Below are 25,827 nucleotides of genomic sequence, written 5' to 3'. Positions count from 1 at the left end.
ACTAAGCCACCCAGGCGCCCCAAGAGTGATGTGTGTGTGTGTGTGTGTGTGTGTGTGTGTATACACACACACACACACACACACACACACACACACACACACTCTTTATAAAGTATGGATTCTTACACATCAAAAATATAAAAGAGAAAATAATAGTAATAGTTCAAACATCATATGCACATACACAAGATGTTCATCTCTGTAAACTTCTTATAATGATGCTAGAGAAAAAGTGTAGCTAAAAATGTTAATCACATCAGCTGAGACAATATTCAGAGATAATGGAGAGAACAACGTTATACAAAGTAAAAATCATTTTAAGGAATACTATCTCAAGAGAAAGCCAAGACAAGTCGGATAGGCCATGCATGGGAAGAAGAGGAATCCTATAGACCAGGGCTTGGTCTGGATCATCATTTGCTTTGGAGGGTGGGAAGCACTCCTGTGCATTGCAGGATGTTTAGCAGCACCCCTGGACACTACCCACCAGATGCTTGTAGCAATCCCCCTGCTGTGACAACCAAAACTATCCCCAGATATTGCCAGATGGGGTGGGAGGGTTGTAAAGTGTCTCCTGGTCGAGAACCCTGCCTCAGATTCACAGCCACCCTGGTTGCCGCTCCAATCCTTGGACGCCAGCCCAGTTCCTGATTTCAGATGCAGAGTGAGCCTGCCTACACCGAGGTCAGACCTTAAAGTGAGCATCTCACAGCAAGGTGGAGCAGCTTCCCAGACCATGTCCTCTCGGACCAGGTGAGAAGTCTCCCAAATCACAAATACATTGGAACTCATCCAGGCAAGTTGCTTAGATGCCTCAGATCTTATTTTGAGATCTTGGTTCTGTAAGCCAACTACCAAAACAAAGTGAAATTACTATGATAGCAAGCGTGGTGCAATCCTTTGAAAATGAAGCAGCAAAACAATCCAGTGGCTTAGAATGGTACATGAAGAATCTCATGGGGGAAAAGTAAAACAAAAGTAAACTGAAGATTATCACAATATTTTTTCTAAATATAGCTTAACATACATATTAACATACATTTTTAACCAGACTGATGTTGTATTTTATTAACTTAATTGGTTTCCTATTTTTTATCACATTAGTTACCTCATCTCTGTTGGTTGATAATGTATAAATACAGGCATCCTTTTGTGTCAACCTCAGGTAATTTGCTCATAGTAGAGTTTAGCTCTTAAAGTTAATGATCCCACTTGCCCCATTAGTGAGGCAGGATCACAAAACAGAAAAATATAAGAATAGTGGGGTGTTTAAGAATAGCTCCATCAGTTTCCTACTGGGTAGAGTCTGGACAAGTTACTCAAGTCACACAAGTGTAAACCAGTCTCCTCTTTTAAAAATAGGGATTGTGGTAGCACATATCTGCCATTAGGTTTGTCATAAGGACCCATAACCTAAGGATGCAAAGCCCTTAGCACAATGTCTGGTGTACAGTAAGGGCTCAATGAATAGTAAATAATCCTTTTGTTATAAAAAATTATCATTTGCATGGTCATAATTAAAAATAACCATGAGGGGAGCCTGGGTGGCGCAGTCGGTTAAGCGGCCGACTTCAGCCAGGTCACGATCTCGCGGTCCGTGAGTTCGAGCCCCGCGTCAGGCTCTGGGCTGATGGCTCAGAGCCTGGAGCCTGTTTCCGATTCTGTGTCTCCCTCTCTCTCTGCCCCTCCCCCATTCATGCTCTGTCTTTCTCTGCCCCAAAAATAAATAAACGTTGAAAAAAAAATTAAAAAAAAAAAATAACCATGAATGATCAATAATTCCATCTTATCACTCTACAGAATACCATGCCTCTAACAATCCAGTAAGTTAGAAGTGAGAACTAGAGGAGGAAGCATTAGTCTCTTTGCAGAGCAAGACAGTATACTTGATAAATGTCACATATTCTTTTTATTAAAAAGGAAAATGAAGCAAGAGTAGTTAAGTGCCCTTACTCAAGCCTTAATCCATTTTTACCTTGTCAGGGTAATGGAACCAAGGCTTGAGGTGTTAGATGTGGGTAGAGCAGAAGTAATTTCCTCATCCGTTTTATTATCCATGGGGTGGTTCCATCTTGCAGCCTACAGAGAACATTCTGTCCTGGGAACAATAAGTGAGTCTAACATTTCACTGGGGCAAAAGACTCCTAATAGCTAACAATATTCTTGGGCCAGGAGTGGATCTCAAAATGATTTCTCTTCTCCCAAGTTCTCATTCATTCAGAATTTGCTGATATAATTTATTCACCCAATGCATATTGATTGAGGACCATCACCTGCCAAGAATTCTGCAAAAAGCTGGAAGTATCTTGATGATCACGGTTGGGGCACTCAAGGAGATTAGCCATGGGAGGGAAGCCAACACTCACTAAAGGGATGCAGAATTTCAAACTGAGCCAAGAAATGGTTCTTTAAAAGTTAAAACCTCTCCCAGCCTGCAATGTCAGCAAAGACTTCCCAGTGTAAGTGACACAAGAACTGAGCGGAAATCTCAGGTGTAAAGCTTGGAACCACATTTCCCAGATTCCTTTTAGGGCAGGTTTGGTTAGATCCTACCAATGAGAGGCACCTGTGTGAAATTTGGAGCTCTGCCCCAGGACTTTAAATCTCAACCAACAGTGTGATGTAAGGGAAGAGGGAGGAAGGTGAGAGGGCAGCCATCAGCAGAGAAAACACCTGAACAGACACTCCTGGTTATGAGATCATGGCACTCGCTCTTTTCTCTTAGTCTTCTACAGCTGTCCTGACTCGATCATTTCTAATCTTGTTCTACCAGCCAGACATTGGGGCTCTGGATATCCTTGCCATAAACTAACTCCCTTTTGCTCAAGGTAGCAGAATTAGCTTCTGCTGTTTGCATTCATCAAGCAGTTTGTTTCTGGTAATATGCCATGTTGCTCTCCACTGTACTTACATTTAGGATTATGCATGTCTATCTCCCCAACCAGACTATCAGCTTCCTGAGGACTAGAGAATATGTTATATCCCTTTGAGCCTCCAGGACCTAGAGTAGTGACTTACTGACACATAGGAAACACTCAGTAAATGCAAAAATAATATGATTTTGCACATGTTCAAAAAACAGGAGGCTTGCCAATAATAATATAAAAGTGCAACTGGATGTTTAAACACCAGGAAAAAGATCAATTAAGTCAAAAAGTGCTCCATACTTTAATCAACTTTACACCAACATGGAAATCTCCATGTTCTATAATCATCTTCTCAGGTAATTGTTTTTTATTTTTTATTTTTAATAAACTTCATGAAGAAACCCAGTATGCTAATAACCATAGTCCTGTAGGGTCTTTACCTCTGAACTTATCATCATTCAGAATTTTCACCACCACACTTCCAAATTGGTAGAATAAAGCTGCTGAAGTGGGCAGGTCCATAGATGCCACCCCTAGAAGCCAATTGCACTCACACCTCCCTGCCCTTTCCAACCCACAGGGCAATCCATGAAGCCCAGTAGGTAGCTAGTGAACCTGGCTTCCAGAGAAATCACCATCTGTTTTTCTACCCCTAATAAATAAAGTGCCTCTGCTCTATAAAGTGGGACTGAGCCCTAGAATTAAAATGGAGATAGAACTTTTGTCCAATTTAATGACTTTTTAAAAATTTCTTGGGTAGTAGGTTTATGTTGCGTGAGCTACATAACAGTCTGAATTTGATCTGGGTCAAATAATGCTACCATGTCCTAAAATCCTGGACATTATACACTTTCCAAATGTACAATGTCATCAAGGTTTTATGACATTTCCTACAAAAACTCAATAGTCAGGTAGCACTTCATCAGTTGAAGTCTGAATTCAGGTATGAGAACAGAATGTTAAGTCTGCAGCTTGAAAACTATACTGCTCCTCTGACTTCAGCATCACAGCCATAAGGGGATGCTCCACTGAACAATTTTCATACATGCACATTTTTGTCCCCCTACTAAAAGAACTCCATATCTGGGAATTATGGAGTGGAGGCAAATTGCAGTAGAACCAAAATCTATACTTGATGACTGCTGTGTTCCTACAAAAGCTTGCTCAGAGATATTCTGTCACCTGGGGTTCTCTGTTTCGTCAACTTCACTTCCTTCCTCAAGTAACAAAATGATTAGGGCATCGTGTCCATGCCTGCTGTCCAGACACGTGACCTGTTCACATGGCTTATGGAGGACACGAGATTTCTGAGACTCAGACCTCTGAAGGCAAGGCTGACAGATACGAGGTGCAAGCCTAGCTTCGCCAGGTTAAACATGGCTATGAAAGGAGCATACCCATTTCTATTGGCATCAAAACACAGTGCTGGTTGCCAAGGAGTCTATAAGAAAGAAATATTAAGTAATACTACGTGTCTGACATTGACATAAGTTTATTATTTCTTCCATGCCAACACACCCTAATCCAAAGCTTACGCTGTTCCAATCCAGACCTGCCCTAAAACAGCCAATTAGGCTGAATGTGGTCAAAACTCTGAGTCTTCAGTCCCAAAGACAATGTTTCATTGGCCCATTAGCTTCTGTATTATTTCCACATTTTGACTAGATTTCTGAATTGTGTGTATTACTTCTTTGGGGATTATCTGTCCTTTACATTGCGGGTATATAGAATTCCTGCCCCTTCACTATGTTGCCAGTGGTGTTATTTCCTCCCCAAATGTGTTGGTAAACACTCAGTGAAAAAAAATGTAAAACTGAAGAACCTCTCCCAATACACATGAAATACTTCCTAATCCATTATCTACACGGTTTAAATAAGTGGGATTATGATCACGTTGCCCAAAGAAGTCATAATATACAATTGGCTTTGCTCAAGAACTTCCAAACCAGTTCCAAACCTTTGAGTCTGGCTTATGGAGCAAAGTATAAAATTTCGCAAACTGTGCCCATCAGCACATGTCTTTTGTCACTTATGCATTGAAAGTACCTTCCCAAAATCTTCATTCATAACATTAGTGCCATTTATTCCTCAAGAATAAGAGCACTTAGTCTCAACTCCTGGTAAAACAAGGAATTGTGATGCTCTTCCTTGATTGACAGCTGGTGTCATCATCATAAAACTTGAGGTCCATACGCTAATTCTTTTAATTTGCACTAACCATTGTATTCTACTTTTCCAAAGACAAAAAAAAACAAAAAACAAAACAAACAAACAAACAAACAAAAACAAACTTGCACCTATCTGGGTTGCCTACCTACCATAAACTTCAGTGTCCTTCAGTTTCCTGGGTTAATAACTATACCTGCCTCAAAGGATTATGATCAAGAGTAAGTAAAGAGTGCACATAACGAGCATAGCAAAATATCCAGCATACAGTGTTCAAAATAAGTTCTATAAATGTTAGCTTTCATCATCATTCACTCCTGGGAATTTTAAGTGAAAAGTTTTCTTTTGAATCCTTAGTACCTACTCTAAGAACTGCCACTCTGTCTCTCTGTTAGTCCCATCTGCCCTCAACGGCCTCATTGATTCAAGGGTCCTTGGTCATGTCTTCCAAGATCTCTTCTAAACATCTGTGTCAATTAGTTGGCACTGCAAAGAGGAGATCAAAACACCTGGGCCTTGTCTGTAAAGATTCTGACAGAAATGAATTAATAATATAATCTATCAGATCACCAATACCTTGAGAGTGAGGATGGAAGCCACAGGGGATAGGGGTGGCTTCATGGGCATGTGACTTGTGTAACTGCACAGGTCCCCACACTCTGAAGGGCCCCAGACTTGGTTTTATGCTCATTCAGAAATTCTCTTTGAACAATTTTCATTCTGCACAAATTATGTAGGTGGCTGCAACTGGAGATTTTTTTACCAGAATGGTATAAATTGTTTTATGTTTTAAAAGAACTACTCCAGCTTTTGTGTTAAGAAGAGCCTATAGGAAAGGTAAGGGTGAAAGCAGGAAAAACAGCTAGGATGCTGTTGATATAAACAAGGTGAGAGATGATAGTGGCAAATGACACCAGGAGGAGGGGCCAGTTAGAGTCCATTTGTCTGCAGCTGCAGCTGCAGTAGGGGTGTCCGGCAATATGCCTGTCTGCAGCAGTGTCCCAGCCAGCTGGCTTGTGCTGCCCACTGTCAGTTCCTGCCCAGTTTCCACGCTGGCTGCCTATTAATCTGACAGCCCTATGCCTTTCCAATATATTTTATTTTCTTAAAAGATCAGGTAGTCGTTTTCTCTTCTTGCCTGTTCTTTTCCAGGGGATGGTAGGGGACCCTATGTTCCCCAAACTGTACATAGTAGCAAATGGGAATTTTTTTTAAATATCAGGGTACATTCCCCAAATCTGGATCCCTACATGGAGAAAATGAGCTGCTGACGGTAAAACAGGAAAGAAGGGCCCTAGCTAGATCAAGCATCTTCTGTGTTAGCCCACTGTAGTCAGAACTTATTATATGTTCTCTGACAGACTGCAATTAAGTAATAGGTGTAAACGTTACTCCCCCCACCAAATCCGTATGGGTTCAGTACGGTAAGAGCTACTAAAATTTACATAAATAAAAAATGCATCTAAAATACCTTCAAGACCCACAGAATACATTGTTCAACTCTTGGTAAGGAAAAAGAAAAAATTAACTTTTCAGACATTTTATTATTTTAGACATATATCTAAATTTGTACAATTATCCATATTTAAGCTGGAAACTATAAAAAGAATCATCTCTATTTATTTTTCAGGCAGTCAAACAGAAAATTCATCAGTCCATGCTAAGAATGGCATGACACAACCACCAGTAAGTTAAGTACCAGCATGTTAAAAGTTTATACTTCCTAACCTAAAACTCTAAAAAAAATAATTTCTTCTTTTCCCTGTACTCAAAAATTTCTCTGAAATGACAAAACATGGATGATACCAATTCCCAGCCTGAATGGCTTATGTCAACTACTTACCTTCTTCTGAAGAACATTGATTTTTCTTTCCTTCACTTCTAACATATCTTTCATGTCTCGAATCTCTCCAGCCAGTGTCCCTTTCTCTTCTGTGAGGTCCTGCAGCTGTTTTGTTTTTTTATTGAGAAAAGACTCTTTCTCTTCCAGGCGTAATCTCAGTGCATCTACCTGAAGTCAGGAAAAAGAAAGAAGATTGTGGTTTTACACAGTGGTCATCAGTAACCATTAGGCCCGGGGAGGGAACAGGGCAGCAGTGCATCCTCTCAGCACAGCATGGTAAAACCATTGCTCATGGGCACCTCAATGCCATGCATTTTAACAGCCTGTATCCACCTCAAAGTCCTGTCATATGTGTATCTGAACTGCGACACTTTTTTTAATATAAGGTTTATATAAAATAAGGCATTATGAAATAGCAGTATGTCTCCCTGCTGTGAAACCATTAGCTAGAAAACAAAGCACATCACTATTCCATTGCACAGGGAAGGCACAACACTGCTTGTGCTCTGCAACATCCTCCAGGAATATGGAGAACATGATGAGCCATGCCACAGACGTCTGGAAGAAGACAAACATGTAGAGAAACACTCCTGAAGGAGAAAAATACAAGCTGCCAAGAGGAAGGAAATGCTACTGGAGGAAGGAAATGCTGTGGAGATGACCACTCTCCAGTGTTATGAAAGACTGCTTTCCAAATATGTAAGAAAAAAAAAGGCATACAAAAAATACCTATTTCTACCTTAGCTCAAAAATTAGATTATTACAATTCCTGCTTTTCAAATGTCAGTAATAGACATAAGGAAACATAAACATTATTTTTAAACTTAACATTCCAATGACCATATGCAAAAAAGCTTCACATGGATAATGTGAGGTTTTGGGGTGATGGAAAAATTTAATCCTCACCCTCCATACCAGGCATTTGATAAACAGTAGTTACATCAAAAATCAAGTAGTGATGCAAGCACGTTATTTAGAGATATCAAAATAACCAGGCAAAAGGAGCTGAAAACAGGTTGTCTTGGGGAAGGAAAAATGGGGTAGGGGTCTGCTGTATCTGTTCACAAATCTTGTTGAGTAGTTTTTTATACTATACTACCAGCAAGTAAAATTTGGATGAAAAAAACACAAAAATTAAGGGAAAATGAGGTGAGAATACCATAATAAGCCAAAATAAATAGTTTTGTAAATACTGTCAAGACAGAGAATCAAAAGGCAACTTGGAACACTGGAAAGAGGACACTTTGGTTTTAGGTTGGATTCTGCTTCTATCTAGCTATGAGAATCAGGACAAATAACTCCCACTCCCCCCTCCCCACCCAGCCCTCCAGCCTCAGTTTCCCCATCCATAAAACAAAGAGGTTGGAACCCCCTAAGTATCTGACATTTTATGATTTTAAAGGCAAGAATCAGTCTTAGGTAGATCAGGGAAGAAATGATGATATTAGAGACTTTAAAAAGTTATCAGAGTAGAATCTCCTTTTCTTACCCCTTTCCAAAAAAGAAGCACCAAAGCTGTGTTTCTAAAGGTCAAAGGTGATGAGAGGTTGGTGAGTACAGAGTTTCTCCAGTTTCTATCCCAGGGAGGTGGATGAAGCAGGGAGGTCTCCACAAGGGAAGGGGTGAAACAGTGCTTATAAAGCCCTGTTGGCAGAATGACCCTGACCACATTATGAGACAGGATGGACATTCTGTGACTGCACAGGGCAAAAACAGCAGATTCCTTAAATATTTGATAGTTGTGCTTCTTCTTACCTAGGGGCCATGGAAATCTAGCAGCTGGGATGTGAGAGGGATACTCATGTCCTAGGGATCTTCCTTTGACTAAAAGAAAATTCATGCCAGTTGCACTAAAGCTTCAGCATCCCAGATTCTCAAGATTGTTTAAACATCCCAGATTGTTTAAAGTCATCTCTTAATTCCCTTGCCTTTGGAGATGTATCAAGTAAGAAATTGCTGAGGCTGAGGTCACAGAGGTTTTTTCCTGCTTTCTCCTCTAGGGTTTTGATGGTTTCCTGTTTCACATTCAGGTCCTTTATCCATTTTGAGTTTATTTTTGTGTATGGTGTAAGAAAGGGGAGGGTTGGTGATGGGTACTTAGGAGGGCACCTGTTGGGACGAGCACTGGGTGTTGTATGGAAACCAATTTGATAATACATTTCAAATTAAGAAAATAAAATATAAAGTCATCTCCATCTACCAACCCAAAATAACATCAATAGTTCTCTTTGGGTTTTCATCCTATCTGGAAAAAAAAATGTGATTTTTACTTTATACATAAAGGATGGCATTTAGTAGGTTCTTTGGAAATTGGCAGGACATGTTGAGCACTCCAGATTATAGTAGTGGCTATAAGGGGTTACATTCCATTGAAAAGATTTCCCACAGGCTGACTTGGATTCAGTGTGAATTTGAGAAGAAACTGTGGTCCTATGAGCCCTACATTCTAGCTATCAAACATGGATGGTCTGTATCTGGACTAGAGGAAATGTCTAACATTCAAAACTTTGACGTAAATAAATTACAATTTGGGAGGCAGTAACGGATGCTGGAAAGAGTTTAGAAAAAGAGACTCTGCACTGATGAATAATATGCTTAAAATTTACTGTGCCTTCTCACATGTGTGATCTATCAGTGCCCTGCCTCATCTTCCTGAACCTAGAAGAGACAAAACTCTGGCTGTAAGAATATCTCTCCTCCAAGAATAAAATAGAGAGCAAGGATGGCCATGGTCAGCACACTGCTCGCAAACATCCAAATTCTACATGGCAGGAGGGAGCCTGTGCCAGCTAAGGTCTTCTGTTGGGAAGTTTATTTTCCATACACCCAAATGCATTTATTTAGCTTCAAAGGAATTTGAATCACGACCTTCAATCACTCCAGTCTATCCTCATAGCTTTGCAGTCTCCTGGAATCAAGAAACAAGGTTTAAGAGTCTTTTTTTAAAACAAAACTTTGACCTGAACTGTATCCAATTCTCAACCAACATTAGCCCAGTTTGCAGTAAGCAAGTATGACATCATTTCTAAAATCAAATTTTAACTTCCAGATGGTACAAAACCACAAGCAGGCACAAAGGCCTCCTGATGCACAGAAGTTTAAATACAGGGACGATCAGGCAAGAAAGAATACAGTCTATCAAAAATTAGACTATGTACTTCCAAACTGGGTCCCCTTCACAAATATTCTGATTTCACTCAACAGTGTACATCATTTATAAAGGAATCAGAAAAGCCTTGAAGGTTAGATTATATTCCAACATCAGGTAGAGACATAAAAGTTAAAATGTTTGGGAATATGAAATACCTTTCTCTGCCTCTTCACTCAACACCAAATAATTTTCAGGGCCTTAACTCTCTCTCTTAAACTTTGGCAGTTGACTCAATAATAAAACTTGGCAAAGCAAAGAGCACCATCATTTCCCAGAAAAACAAAAGAAAATTAGAACTGTATGATATAGTCAATGCACAAAGACCCATAGGTTGAATTTCCAATTTTTACATATGACTTAACCGCATGGGAACTAGTCACCTAATGTTAAAACTAGGACAATCTTTTCATTTTAGGAGAATTACTCATTTCCTTCTGATCCAGTTGTATGAATATTTGTCTGTGTGTGTGTGTGTGTGTGTGTGTGTGTGTGTGTGTGTGTGTTAAGAGCATGTAACATATGAAAATTTAACCTTTTATCTGGCAATATAAAGCATGAAACATTTGTTATCACTTCAGTTCCAGTTAATAACTTGAAAGAAAAGGACCATGGCAATAAAATTGGCAAAAATTGCCAAAATCGGAGTTAAATATTATTAATCTTGATGTCAGCACCCAGGAATTATAACCAGTTCCAATGGTGAGGTATGTTTCTATACATAAGCCTCCCGACCTTTCTGCTGTATTTTACATAGGTTTCAGAAACAGTTTCAATGTTGTGACAAAACACTAAGTGCTACTTGATGTGCCATAAATAATTTTTTAAAATCAAACGGTTCATTTCAATCTTAAAATGACTACAGCAACACTTGAGAAAATAAAAAAAAAAAAAAGAAAGAAAACCCTTGAGAGAGAAAAAGGGTCCACTTGAAAATTTTCACAGATTAAATACTACTTACTTGACAACACTTCAGGAATTGAATAAACATGCTATCACAAAGAAAAACTTTAAAAGAAAATGAAACTGGAACACTCACAAAACTCCCAATACGGTTTTATTTCACATTCAAAACTTCGTTTGTTTGTTTTTCCTGATAGTAGACTTGGATTAAGGGTATATTTGAATTTGATTCAACTTGCAATCATTCAAATGGGGGACAGTTTCAAAGTTGCAAGTATGCATAATGTACACAGCCTCCGAAGACACAAACACTAAAAATAACCTAAAGCTTGCTGTGGTAGTTAAGTACTAGTTCTCACTCACAATCCAATTCTCCTGTCCTTCCTGAATACAGGGAAGGTCTCCCTTCCCAGCCCCTTGTAGGAATATGGGTCTGTGTGTTTTATTCATGAAATGTAAACAGGAGTGACATATGTCAGTTCCCATCCATGCCACCCCCACACTCTTTCCCTTCCTCAGAGATCTTGAAGGCTACATTTTCCAGATAGTGGAGTTACAAGATGGCAACCCCCCCCCATAAATCAGTATTCTCAGTTGACCACGAGAAGCAGGGTCACTCCCCATGTTCTGCTGCTCCAATTCTCAACCCTCAACATGGGTTGGACTTACAATATGATGTGTCGAACCACTCTGAAATTATTATAACTTCAACTGGTTTTGCTAGGGAATGAGCACCTTAAAACTAGAAAGGTTTGCTGGTCTTAGAGATTGCTATAAACCTAAAAGAAAAAGGACCAAAATTCTTCCCTCTACTCCTTCTATGTGTTGGACCTCAAAATCTACTTTCCCCTATTCTTTCACCCCAAATCCAGAGAAGGGGAAAAAATGATGGAGAGCCAAGGACAGAGCTAAATGGAGCAAGTAGCAGAACCCTGGGGAGTGGACACTGAGGTCAAAGGTCAAGATCTTGGGAGCAGAAAGAAAGATTGAAGAGGAAGAGCCCCCTTAAGCCCAGTGGCTTGAACTTCCATCTGTACAGACAAGTGGCCCAAGTGGACAACTGTTTTGCAAAAGTCTCTGCACTGCAAATATATATGTTCAAGTAACTTACGGTAATGGCCATGGACATACCCACAGGCCTTCCAAATGTCAGGAATACAACAAAGGTGTTAGAAGCAAAAGGAGGATAATAACAATACCTCCTTCGTCAAGTTATTTGAGGATTAAATTAAATAACATGTAATGCACTTAGCACAATGCCTGGCACCTAGAAATACTCAATAAATCTCTGCTATTGTTATTATATTTTACTATTCTGCTTTCTACAATTTCTAACCCAGTGATTTATATACTGTAGGAATGCAATAAAGGTTGCTAATCAGCAGCCCTAGGAAAAGTAGAGACTCAGCAAATAAGATTCTGTGCTCCAGCATGTACCAAGGTGTTACATTGTCTGTCATTTACTTTAAAATATTCCAGCATACACTGTACGATATGTGTATGTGTGGAGGGGTCTATGGCTGGGTGGGTGGAGGGGTGTATTTCCCAACTGGGAATGAATTCTCCAGGGGTAGTTAATTAGCCTATGAAAGACTTTAATTAAAAGCTGACATGCCAGAGTCAACTACCAAAAGTGCCGAGATATTCTTTATATTTGATGAACACCTGAAATTTGGTCAATTAACATAATTGATGTGAGGAGTGATTTTCCCTTGGAGATGTGAGTGGTGTTTGAGATGTGTGGATTGGTTAGAAATGCTGCCCAAGTACTCCTACTCTTCCAGGAACAAAATTTAAGATGGTGTGTCCAATGGAGAAATGATGTAAGTCACATCTGTAACTTTAAACTTTCTAGTAGCCATGTAAAAACAAGGAAAAATAAACAGATAAAATTACTTTTAATAATATGTTTAATTTGACCCACTATATCCAAAACATTATATAAACTGTAATCAATACAAAAGACATTAATGAGGTATTATACATTCTTTTTTTTTCTTTAAAATCCAACATCTATTTTACCCTTTCAGCATATCTCAATTAGGACTAGCCACATTTCAGGTGCTCAATAGCCACATACAGTTCATAGCCACTATATTGGACAGTGCAGGACTATGAATCTAGTAAGCCCAAAAGTTTCAACCCTTAGATTTCAATCTCTGTTGCATATAAATGCTTCAGGGAGGATTCTGGCCCAACAGCAAGCAAGGCTGGCTGAGCTCTGCCCAGAAAATATCATCACATTGACCTAGCTAGTATAAACCCCTTTTGGCCTCAAAAGGACAGAGAGCTAGAACTTGAAGGAGCACTCTGAGAAGCTTGTGATGTACTACCAGAAGGCAAAGTCATGGGGTAGGAATCCTATAGCCTTCCTTTCTCTAACCATCAGAGGTTATTGATCTTTACCAAAGAGAACCACATAATGGTCAATGACCTAACTGGCTTGGTGATTCTATTGGCATAGTTTTTTGCAGTTTTGTTAAAAAGAATTCAGAATAATCATTTCTTTTTAAAAAATCTTTCACACTAATCCCTAATTATAGCAAAAGCCGCCTTTAAGAAAAAAAAAATGTCCTTCAGCAGCCGCACTATCAAACACCAGCAATATAGATGAGGGTGTGTCCATCTCTTCTCCTATGCTTGGTCAGGTTATGCCCTTCTACTCTTGGATTTCCACAGCTATTTTTATTTCAGATTTCTTCTTTCTATAGGAGCTTTTTAAAAATCTACACTAACTAGAATTACTTATTCATTCATTTAACAAATATAGAGAAGTGATTTTGTGTCAGGCACTGTTCTATGTTAGAGATACAACCTTTTAACAAGACCATCAGGTCTGTGGCTTATTGAACCACATATTTGTGAAGTTGGGGGTAAGGTAGAGCAAACAAGTTATTACATCAATATAATTAGTAAACACAATTTTTAGGGTAAGTGGAAAGTAGTACAAATATAAAATCTAAAAGCTTATGTAACATCTTTATAAAAAACTGGAATAACAAAAGGCTATTTTGTGGGTATTTGTGTTTATTGGTGAAAATGTTTATGTGTGTATTTGTATGTATACAAAATAATAAAATTAATGATTTAATAAATATCAGCTATTGTAAATCAAACCTGGGCAGGCAGTTTGGTATGCAGTAAAATGGTTTATTTAACCAATAGCTATGCTTTACTGTGCAATCTTGGAACACCAAATGGTCTTCACTGATCTTTAAATAAGTTGTGCTTTATACCTGTTCCACTACTTTCAAGATAATTTTGGATTTTAATAAATCTGGGTCTTTAAAAAAAGCCTTGTGATACTAATAAGTTATGAACAGATGAGGTATTTTCTCTTTTAAAAACTTATTTTCCAGCTTTGTCCATTAAAAAGGCTTAGAAAAAGTGACTGCCTCCATAGCAATAAGCACTCACCCAAAATGCCTAGACTGTGGTCTCTAAAAACTATATCTCACTAAAAGAAATCAGTTTCATTGTAGAAATGATTAATTTTATATCTGTGGCAAGGAACATACAAAGTGAATATAGAATAGTTTATTGAATCAGAAAGCAAGGAAATTACTACAGATTAAATAGTCTTTTTATTGGCCAAGGATGGGACAATTGGATGATTGGTCATATAAACAAACATCAGGGGGCAGGAGCAGAGTCTGGGGCTAGGTAGGGAGCTACACTAGTCAACCAATCAACCAGAGAGATAATAGCTGCCACAACAAGGATGGAGATGTGATGGAGAGGAAGACTGTGGCTGTGCTTGAGACATATTTTGAGATACAATCAAGAGGCAGCTGGCAGAACTGAGGGTTTGCATGTAGAGGGATGAAAGGAAGGAAAGAATCCAAAATAACTCCTGGGCTACTGGCTGGAGCAACTCTTTAAATAATGCAATTACTGCATCTGCAGGGAAAGACTGGAAAGTCTCAGATTTGGGGGGCAGGAAATCAAGAGGCTGGGATTAGGTTCTACATAGTTTGAGATGCAAGGAAACATCTAAAGGTAAATGACTATATAACTTGGAAGACCCTGAGACAATAGAACATGACTTGTAGTCTAACGTACATGTAGATGAGCAGTCCTGTACTTATGTCAACATTCCTCCAGAAAACATGTACTGTACATTTACAGATTAACTCCTACTTAGATGCAGCTGAGACCAAGTTAATAAACACTTACAAAGAGATGACATCTATATAGTTGAAAACCAAGAGAACCCTTTCCTAAAAAGATCTTTGGGTGGCTTTTTTTTCTGAGTTTTATTTATAAGGTCTCTCTTCTCCACACAGTCATGAGTATCAAGAGACTTGATCATTTCTATTATGCCTTTAAGTTCTTCAAGGCGACTAGCTAATGTCAATGATGTATTATTCTCCTATTGATCACTGCAGTCAGTAGATTAATACTCCCTGGGGGGAAAAAAGGGGGTGGGGGGAGGCCTATATGATCCACTTCTATGGGCTGGCTTTCCTTTAGCAACCAAAAGCTTATACATTTGACCAAGGAAAAAACCTAGATTGTATTTTAAGATATTTAGATAGCACAAAATGAAACAATAATGGTTGTATTATAAAGTGCTTCATATTTTAAACTATACCTTTCTCTTAAATTATAAGTATGTTCCCTTATACAATTTCAACTCAAAAAATAAAATTCAGGGATATTTAGTATTGCATAACCACATGCTGTGCTTATAAAAGTTAAGTTACAATCACCAGCTTGTTAATAACACAGTTGAGATTTTCAGGTTGTAAAGATGCATTTTGTCTTACCTACCTGTCAAAAAATTATACCCAAGACCTACATGCCACCTACTTGAAGAAAACAATGCTCAGTTAAGAGTGCTTCATATCACCTACATGGAAGAATTCATATCATATGTGGGTTAATAATCCAGCCAACTTTATAAAGCCTGTTTTCATACTTAAGTTTTTGGCTACTTCTTACACTAAAATTAGGTGGTTTTAAGTGACTAGTCCAAAGTTCAAAATTTAATGTTCAGTTCAGTTCCAGCAAATTTCTGAAAACACATGGGAATTGTAACTCATGTGTTAATACTTAAAGTTTTTGTTAATAAAACTTCCAACACTAACCTTACCTCATTGAACTTACCTCACTGGTTTTTATGCTCACTATAAAACTATAGCTGTCATAATATTTTTGAATTACTACAAAAGGAAGTAAGCCATTCCAAAGTCAATGTTATTTTGCAACATGATGATAGTTATAAATTCAAAATACTTAAAACCAATTTGCAAACCTATCAATCTTAGTAACTCCTAACATTTAAAAACCCCATCTTCAAAACATTTATTATTATCAAAAAAACAAGTTTAAGAAAATACCATGTATCATTCATATTGCAATTTCCCTTCAAGTGAGCACATTATATTTAAACATGAAGATGCATTTGAACATAAAATTTTAAAATATTGGTTCTATTTAGATATGCCATGAACTTTCTAAACTATCACTGAAGCCCAAAGAACTTAAATCACTAATAATTTAGTACCAAGATTTAAACAATAATTTTGTGATCTCAATTCAGTGTTTTTCAGTAAATCCAACTAAGTAATTTCCATCTGGATATGCTTAACATGTTTGTCAATAACTGACAAATTAAGAACTGTAGTCATTTTATTTAAAAGATAATTAAATCCACATTTTAAAGTTTAAAGACTCAGACTCCAGGAGGATGGGCACTTGTGTTCAAGGATCCATGAATTTGCTACAAGAATTGTTTTATGTTGTCTTTTCTTTTCAATGATTATCTCAAAAGCTAAAATGAACTTATTCTGAATCATGTAAATAACTCCTTATACCCAAGAATTGTTAAGAGATTTCACTATCTGCCTTTGTGTTTACATTTAAGATTCCTCTGGGGTGAAGTGGAGAAAGCACAGAAGGGCTTCTTACTGCTCTTATATATTCCCTTCAAATCTTCACCATCAGACATCAAAGTGACCATGCAAACAAGAAGTTCATCAGAATTACAGAAACAACAATTGGCAAGGAAAGCAGGATATCACACAGTACACCACTATGCAGACCTCCTGAACTAGCATCTGAGTTATAGCAGTTGGCACCATATCTATATCAAGTATCAATTAATGTCCAGCAAACAATCCTTCTCTAGATAAAGTTAATAAATATCATTAGTTTAAATTTTATAGGCTTTGGCATCATATTTCAATTTAGTGTGTAATTTTGATTTGGCATCATAGTTCTGTAAGAGTTATAAGCATGCCTAGTCTTACCTTTGTGCCTAATTAAGTAGCACAAGTAACAATTATTACATTAAGAAATACTGAAAGTCTACAACATTCTTTTCATTTTTTTTCTTTTAAAAGGAATTTCTTCCCAAATGTGAGACACACTGCTCTAAGTAAACAGTACTTGTTCTTTGAGATCCTCCTGGGCGTTGTGAAAATATTAAATGGAGGGAGTAGTGGAAGTGTGTTCCAAGATCAAGCCAAATGGGGAAATGTAGCTAAGTTCTCCTGATTTTAGGCAGACATTAGCATACTAAAGTTCTGACATCCCATAACAAAGATCTTATACCTAACTCACCTTTTCCTACATCAATTTAGCCACAGAACCCATGTTTTTCTAAAACACATAATAATATCCTTCAGAAATGTTTTGGAAAAGGCACCTGGATTACTCAGTTGGTTGATTGTCTGACTTCAGCTCAGGTCATGATCTCATGGTTTGTGGGTTTGAGCCCCACATCCAGCTCTGTGCTGACAGCTTGGAGCCTGGAGCCTGCTTTAAATTCTGTGTCTCCCTCTCTCTCTCTGCCCTGCCCCCCTCACACACACACACACACACACACACACACACACACACACTCTCTCTCTCTCTCTCTCTCTCTCTCTCTCTCTCTCTCTCTCTCTCAAAAATAATAAACAAGCATTAAAAAAAAAAACAAATGTTTGTTCTTGAGTATGTTTCAGGCATCAAATTTTAAGGCATGGCATGGATATGAGGTGAAATGCAGACACACCACTGGATTAGATTCAGAAGGCACTGGTTCAGGGTCAACTAAATATTTTCAAGATGTGCTCTGTGACTCATACTGTTAGGTGATGCACCATAGTGTCTTATGCACTCCTCAGGGCTACCTGTGAGACAGGTATTGTTTATAAGTAAAAACACTGAAGCTTTGAGGGCTTATAAGGCTAACTCAGTAGACTGCATTAAAGTCCCATCTTCTGGTTCAAGATCCACTCCACTAGTCTGCCTCCAGGTTCATTTGTGGCTCTGCGGGCACCTGGAGATGGGGCCTTTGGGGAGGTCACTTGCTTCTCAGGGACTCAGCTACCTCCTCTAGTACAATTTTGCTCGATGGCCTCTAAGGTCATCACCTACCTCAACTTTCATGATGTCTGAAAGCGAGTGATCCAGATATTAAAACATATTTATTAAAAAAATTTTTTTAATGTTTATTTATTTTTGATAGAAGGAGAGCACAAGTGGGGGAGGGAAGACAGAGAGGGAGACATAGAATCCAACGTAGGCTCCAGGCTCTGAGCTGTCTGCACAGAGCCCAACGCAGGGCTTGAACTCATAAACCATAAGAATCATGACCTAAGCTGAAGTCAGATGCTTAACCAACTGAGCCACCCAGGAGCCCCTAAAACATATTTTAAAACTTTGGTAACTAAAAGAGTTTGGTATTGATGCAGAAAGAAAAGGAGGAAGTCACGTACTTATGGACTTACAAAATAGAGTCACATACTTATGGAAATTTAGTATATGATAAATGCAAGATTTAGATTCAATAGAGAAAATATGGATTATTTAATTAATGACTGAAAACTAATTATCCATTTACAAAAATAATAAAGGTAAAGCCTTACCTATCTCCTTATGACAAAAATAAATTCCTAATAAAGAATTAGATGTAAAAAAAATTAAACCATGAAAATTCTACCAAAAAATATGGGGCTCTTCTTATTTTTGAAATACAGTAGTCCCCTCTGATCTGCAGGGATATGTTCCAAGAAACCCAATGGATGCCTGAAACCATGGATAGTACCAAATTTTATACATACTATGTTTTTTCCCATCTCTCTCTCTCTCTCTCTCTCTCTCTCTCTCTCTCTATCTCTCTCTCTCTCTCTCTCTCTCTCTATATATATATATATATGGGAAAAACATAGTATATATAAATATATATATATGGGAAAAGCATAGTATATATAAATATATGGGTATATATACATACATCATACCTACATACACATACATACCTATGATAAAGTTTAATTTATAAATTAGGCACAGTAAGAGATCAACAACCAATATTAAAATATAACAATTATAATATATAATAACACTTATGTCAATGTGGTCTTTCTCCTTCTCTCTCAAAATACCTTTTTCTATTATAATCACCCCCTCAGCTTATGATGACATGAGTTTGTAAAATGCCTACATGGTAAGATGCAGTGAGGTGAATGATGCAGGCATTGTGACACAGCACTAAGCTACTATAGACTTTCTGATGTTATGTCAGAGGAGGATCATCTGCTTCCAAACAGGGGTTGACCCTAAGTAACTGAAACCATGAAAGCAAAACTGCAAATAAGCAGAGGGGTGGAGATGAGTATCTATAGAAGTACTTTCTAAGCAAGAGAAAAAGTTTGAATACCATAAAAGATAGACAAATAAGATTAAATACAAATTAAAATGTCTTCATGAAAAAAGGCAAAAAGCAAACTGTAGAAGATATCTGCAAAAGCCAAATGTAAAATGCAACATGGGTTCCAGTAGGTGTAATATGTTTCCTTGGGAATAACAGAAGCAATGTGTGCTTGTGTGTGCACAGAATATTTCTGAAAGAACACATGAGCAAATAAGTAAGAGTTTATTAAATGCCTACTACATGCTAAATTATAGAAGTGATAAAAACAAGGATTAAATTAAGATTAGTCAATTCTACTTGTAAGCTAACTATAGCATCCCACTGACTGCTATGGGGACCTCAGAATAAGGTGAATCCAATCAGGTCCAGAGCTCCCAAAAAATCAACTGATCATTTGCCTTTCAAACTGACCTCTTATCATGGCAGAAATGCTGCAGTTAGAGGAACAGGCAAGGACAGTCTTTCCTGGAAGAATTATATATGGTGGTACATACTATAATTGCTATGACTATCTGTGTGTGTGTGTATACATATATATATATATATATATATATATATATATACACATATATACATATATATGTGTGTATGTATACACATGTATATATGTATATGTATGTATGTATACATATACATATGTATATATGTGTGTGTGTGTATATATATATATACACACACACACATATATACATATATACACATATATATATATACACATTGTTGGAAGGCAAGTTAAATAGTTACACACTGAGGCTCTTAAACTAGACTCCTCAAATTCAAATCTTAACCTTCCACTTATTCACCATAACTTAGAGAAAGACACAATCCCCCAAAACTTAAGTTTCCCAGTCCATAAAGTGAGGATAATAATAGTACTGTTCTTTTTAAATTTTTTCTTAATGTTGATTTATTTTTGAGAGAGAGAGAGTGCAAGGGGAGAAGGGCAGAGAGAGAGGAGACACAGAATCTGAAGCAGGATCCAGGCTCCAAGCTGTTGGCACAGAGCCTGATGCGGGGCTCGAACCCATCAGCTATGAGATCATGACCTGAGCCAATGTCACATGCTTAACTGACTGAGCCCCCCAGATGCCTGGATAATAGTGCTGTTCTATAAGGTTTCACTGAATCATGACCTACAGGGTCATGCACTAAGAAATAAATGGAAACAATCAATGAAGAGTAGCTGCTGTTTAACAGTGAATGGTAATAATTTATGATTACTAATCATCCATATATGATTAATAAATTTAGTCACTGGAGTGCTGTCTGCTAATATTCTAGCAGCTATCATTAAAAGTTAATCATACTGACAAGAATTATGGGAACATTAGTTAACACCCCTATGTAGTTTCATGTGACCATCTAGCACTTTGGGACAGGTAGACATGCTACCCTCCATTTTATAAGGCTTAAAGCCACACAGCTTGCAATGGCAAACCTGAGACTTGAGCCCACCCATGTCTATCAGACTCCAAAGGGCCTGCTCTGAAACTCATGCTCAGAATGAGGAAAGCTGTAAATATGTGAACAGTATGAATGACAACCACAGGAATGAAGAGGAATATAGCATGAAGCCAAAAAAAAACAAAAGAAAAAAAGGTCATTGGTAAAATTATAGTATGTATTTTATCCTTTCTGATATATTGGTATTGCTAGGTATTGTTTATAGGTGAAAACACTGAGGCCTGAGGGGTCTCCACGCTAACATGGTAGAACTACAATTTATAGATATATTTATTATATACTTACATACTTTATATAATATATGCTTATATAAAGTATGTTTATGTATCATATATTATATTATATATAGTATATAATTATATAATAATTATATATAATATACCTTTACATGTAAATAATGATATAATATAAAATTAAAAGATATTATTTTGGGTGCCTGGGTGGCTTCAACAGCAAAGCAACCGACTCTTGATTTTGGCTCAGGTCATGATCTCACAGTTGGTGGGATCAAGCCCCACATCGGGCTCTGCGCCACCGATAGCATAGAGCCTGCTTGGTATTCTCTCTTTCCTCTCTCTCTGCACCTCTCCCCATGTACTTGGCTCTCTCTGTGTCAAAAATTAGTAAATAACTATATAAATAAAATAAAATAAAGTAAAATAAAATAAAATAAAATAAAATAAAATAACATAACATAACATAAAATAACATAAAATAAAATAAATAACATAAAATAAAATAACATAACATAACATAAAATAAATAACATAAAATAAAATAAAATAAAATAAAATAAAATAAAATAAAAAACATAAAATAAAATAAAATAACAAAAAATAAAATAAAATAAAATAAAATAAAATATATTGTTTGCTGCCATATATTATATGCCATATAGGATATAATATATGGCAGCAAATAATAGTTCTATTCTCCATCCAGGTCTAAAATGCCCTGAACATTGCAGCATGTCCCAGAGAGATGGCATTCACTGACAGACAACTGTGGTAACAAAGGAACTGGCTGATGACATTCCCCCCTACACCCCTCAGCATAAGCACAGGTCCATCTGCAGAAACCAGCGTAGTGTAGATGCACATCACCTAATTTGCTTACGCTAAGCCCCACATCCCATGCTCCAGTGGAACTGCACCTCCTAGACATGCTTGCCTCAGTCCCAACACAGTAGGTTCCCTCCCCTAGAAGACCAGCCCAAATGCCTGCTCACACAGCATCTCTTATAGGGGAGTTTTGTGGAGCCTCAGTCCTGGTGGTGTCAACAGGTCTCAATTCACAAGAAGACCAGAGTACACCTACTTAAAACATGCCATATCCAGCCAGGGACCTAACTAACACTGCTCACAAAAAGCAAAGAGAGACTCTGTAGATGACTGACCTGAAGGATAAAGCGGCCAGGGCAAAACAGCAGAGCACATGCAGCACACACTGGAGACACTTCCAGAAGTGCCAGACCCTGGAGAACCACACAACAGGGCACTACAGGACCTCTTCATGAGGCCATTACCCTCAGGAACAGGAGATGTAGCTGACTTTCCTAACACATAGAAATAGACATAAAGACTTAAAGTGAGAAGACAGAGAAATTTATCCTGAATGAAAGAACAGGACAAGACCATGGCCAGAGATCTAAGCAAAACATATATAAATAACCTGATTATAGAAAATTTAAAGTAATGATCATAAGGATACTTACTGGACTTGAGAAAAGAATATTAGATATGAGAGACCCTTAATAAAGAGATAATGAATAACATAACAGAGATAATGGGCTAAATAAAAGAAATGAGAAACATACCTAAAGGAATGAATAGCAAGAAAGAAGAAGCAGAGGAACGAATTAGTGACCTAGAATACAGAGTAATGTGAAGTACTCAAGCTGAACAAAAGAGAAAAATATAATGATGCAAAATGAGAATAGACGTAGGGAACTCAGTGATTCCATGAAAGATAATATATTCATATTATATGAGTCCCAGAAGAAGAAAAGAGAGAGAAGGGAACACAAAATTTATTTGAAGAAATAACAGCTGAAAATTCCCCCAATCCGGGGAAGGAAACAGATATCCAGATCCAAGAGACACAGAGAACTCCCATCAAAATTAACAAAAGCAGACCCACACCAAGACATATTGTAATTAAATTGGCAAAATATAGTGATAAAGAAAAACTTTTAAAGCAGCAAGACAAAAGAAGACAGTAACTTACTAAGGAAAACCCAAAAAGCTAGAGGATTTTTCAGCAGAAACTTTCTAAGCCAGAAAGGAGTAGCATGATACTTCCAAAGTGCTGAATGGGAAAAATCTGCAGCCAAGAATACTCTATCCAGCAAGGCTATCATTCAAAGCAGAAGGAGAGATAAAGGTTTCTCTGACAAAGAAAAACTAAAGGAGTTCATGACCACTACACCAGCCCTGCAAGAAATACTAAAGGGGACTTTTTGAGTGTAAAGAAGAGACCAAAAGTAACAGTGTAAAGGTAGGAAACACAAAAGCAGTAAAAATGAATATTTGTTCAAAAAATAAGTCAAGGAACCCATAAAATGAAAGGATGTAAAATATAAAAGCATTTCCCTAAAACATGGGAAGAAGAGCAAACAATGGATTCAAACCTAAACAATATCAACTAAATGTAGACTATTATATGCAGAAGAGGTTATATACAAACCTAATTGGAACCATATATCAAAACCCACTAAGAAATATGCAAAAAATAAAGAGAAAGAAATTCAAATACATCAATAAAGAAAATCAGCAAACCATGAAAGAGAGAAATGAGAGAGAGAATCAGAGAAAATCTTCAGAAACAGCCACAAAACAAGTAACAAAATGGCAATAAATACATATCCATCAATAATTACTTTGAAAGTAAACAGATTAAATGCTCCAGTCAAAAGACATAAGGTGAAAGAATAGATACAAAACAAGACCCATCTATATGCTGCCTAAAAGAGATTCATATTAGACCTAAATATGACTTAGATTGAAAGTAAGGGATGCAGGAACATCTACCATGCAAATGAATGTCAAAAGAAAGCTGGCGTAGCAACACTTCTATCAGACAAAATAAACTTTAAAACAAAGATTGTAACAAAAGAAAAAGAAGGCTAAATATAATAAAAAAAGGGAACAATCTAACAAGAAGGTATAACAATTGTAAATATTTATACACCTAATAAATAAGCATCCAGATACATAAACAGATAATAACAAATACAAAGTAATAAATAGATAATAATACACTAATAGTAGGGGGCTTTAATACCGCATTTACATCAATGGACAGATCATCTAACTAAAAAATATTAACAAGGAAACAATGGCTTTGAATGATACACTGGAACAGATGGATTTACCATATATATTCAGAATATTCCATCCTAAAACAGCAGAATACACATTCTTTTCAAGTGTACATAGAACATTCTCCAAAACAGATCACATATTAGCCCACAAAACAAGCCTCAACAAATTCCAGAAGATCAAAGTCATACCATGTAGGTTTTTAGACCACAGTGCTATCAAACTAGAAGTCAACCACAAGAAAAAACCTGGAAAGACCACAAATACATGGAGGTTAAAAACATGCTACTAAACAATGAATGGGCCAACCGGAAAATCAAAGAAGAAATTAAAAAGTGTATGAAAACAAATGAAAATGAAAACACAATGGTCCAAAACCTTTGGGATAGAGCAAAAGTGGTTCTAAGAAGGAAGTTTATAGCAATACAGACCTACTTCAAAAAGCATGAAAATTTTCAAAAACAAAAACTTAACCTTACACCTAAAGGAGTTAGAAAAAGAACAACAGACAAACCTAAAACCAGAGAAGGAAGGAAATAATAAATACTATAACAGAAACAAAAGATATAGAAACTAAAAAAGCAATAGAGCTGGTTGTTTGAAAAAAAAAATCAATAAAACTGATAAACCTCTACCCACACTTATCAAGAAAAAAAAAATAGAAAGGACTCAAATAAATAAAGTCACAAATGAAAGAGGAGAAATAATAAATAAAATAAAATAATAATATATATTATAAATAAATAAATAAATAAATAAATAAATAAATAAATAAAATAAAATCACAAATGAAAGAGGAGAAATAATAACCAACAGCACAGAAATATAATTATAAGAGAATATTATGAAAAACTATATGGTAATAAATTGGACAACCTAGAAGACATGAATAAATTCCTAGAAACATACAAACTACCAAAACTTAGACAGGATGATATAGAAAATTTGAAACAAAACAAAACGAAATGAAACAAAACAAAACTGATAACCAGTAAAGAAATTTAATCAGTAATCAAATAATTCCCAAAAAACAGAAGTCCAGGATCAGATGGCTTCACTGGCAAATTCTAATAAACATTTCAAGAAGAGTTAATACCAACTTTTCTCAAATTATTCCTATATATATATATATATATATATATATGGATATTATTCCTTTATAATACTAATAATAGTATATAATAATAGTATATAATATAATAATTATATAATATATAATATATAACATTATGTATACTATATATTTATTATATTATATATTATATATAATAATTATAATATAATTCCTCTATAATACTGTCCTGTACTACAGGACAGTATCTCTGATGAACATAGATTAAAAAATCCTCAACATATACTTGCAAACAGAATTCAATAATATATTTAAGAAATAATTCACAATCAAGTGGAATTTAATCATGGGTTGCAAGGGTGGTTCAAACATGATACATCACATCAATAAAAGAAAG

The 25,827-nt window shown here is 36.7% G+C and overlaps 1 protein-coding gene across 10 annotated transcripts in view; it reads right to left on the bottom strand.

Annotated features, from left to right (window-relative positions):
- ERC2 (ELKS/RAB6-interacting/CAST family member 2) overlaps positions 1 to 25,827 on the bottom strand; it is a 934,759-nt gene that overhangs the window by 543,350 nt on the left and 365,582 nt on the right. For all 10 annotated transcript variants that reach the window (XR_015248352.1, XR_015248351.1, XR_015248353.1 and 7 more), the window contains one exon: positions 6,877 to 7,044. Coding sequence is in view for 7 of the 10 variants with exons in the window: in XM_086697880.1 (XP_086554006.1) it covers positions 6,877 to 7,044 (168 nt within the window). In the remaining 3 variants the exon portion in view is untranslated. The remainder of the gene's footprint in view (positions 1 to 6,876; positions 7,045 to 25,827) is intronic.

The sequence above is a fragment of the Puma concolor genome, chromosome A2, assembly GCF_028749965.1.
Source record: "Puma concolor isolate L17-30 chromosome A2, mPumCon1.1.hap2, whole genome shotgun sequence".
Taxonomy (NCBI): domain Eukaryota; kingdom Metazoa; phylum Chordata; class Mammalia; order Carnivora; family Felidae; genus Puma; species Puma concolor.
Note: the sequence above shows the minus strand (reverse complement) of the source record. Positions and strands in the feature narration are given on the sequence as shown.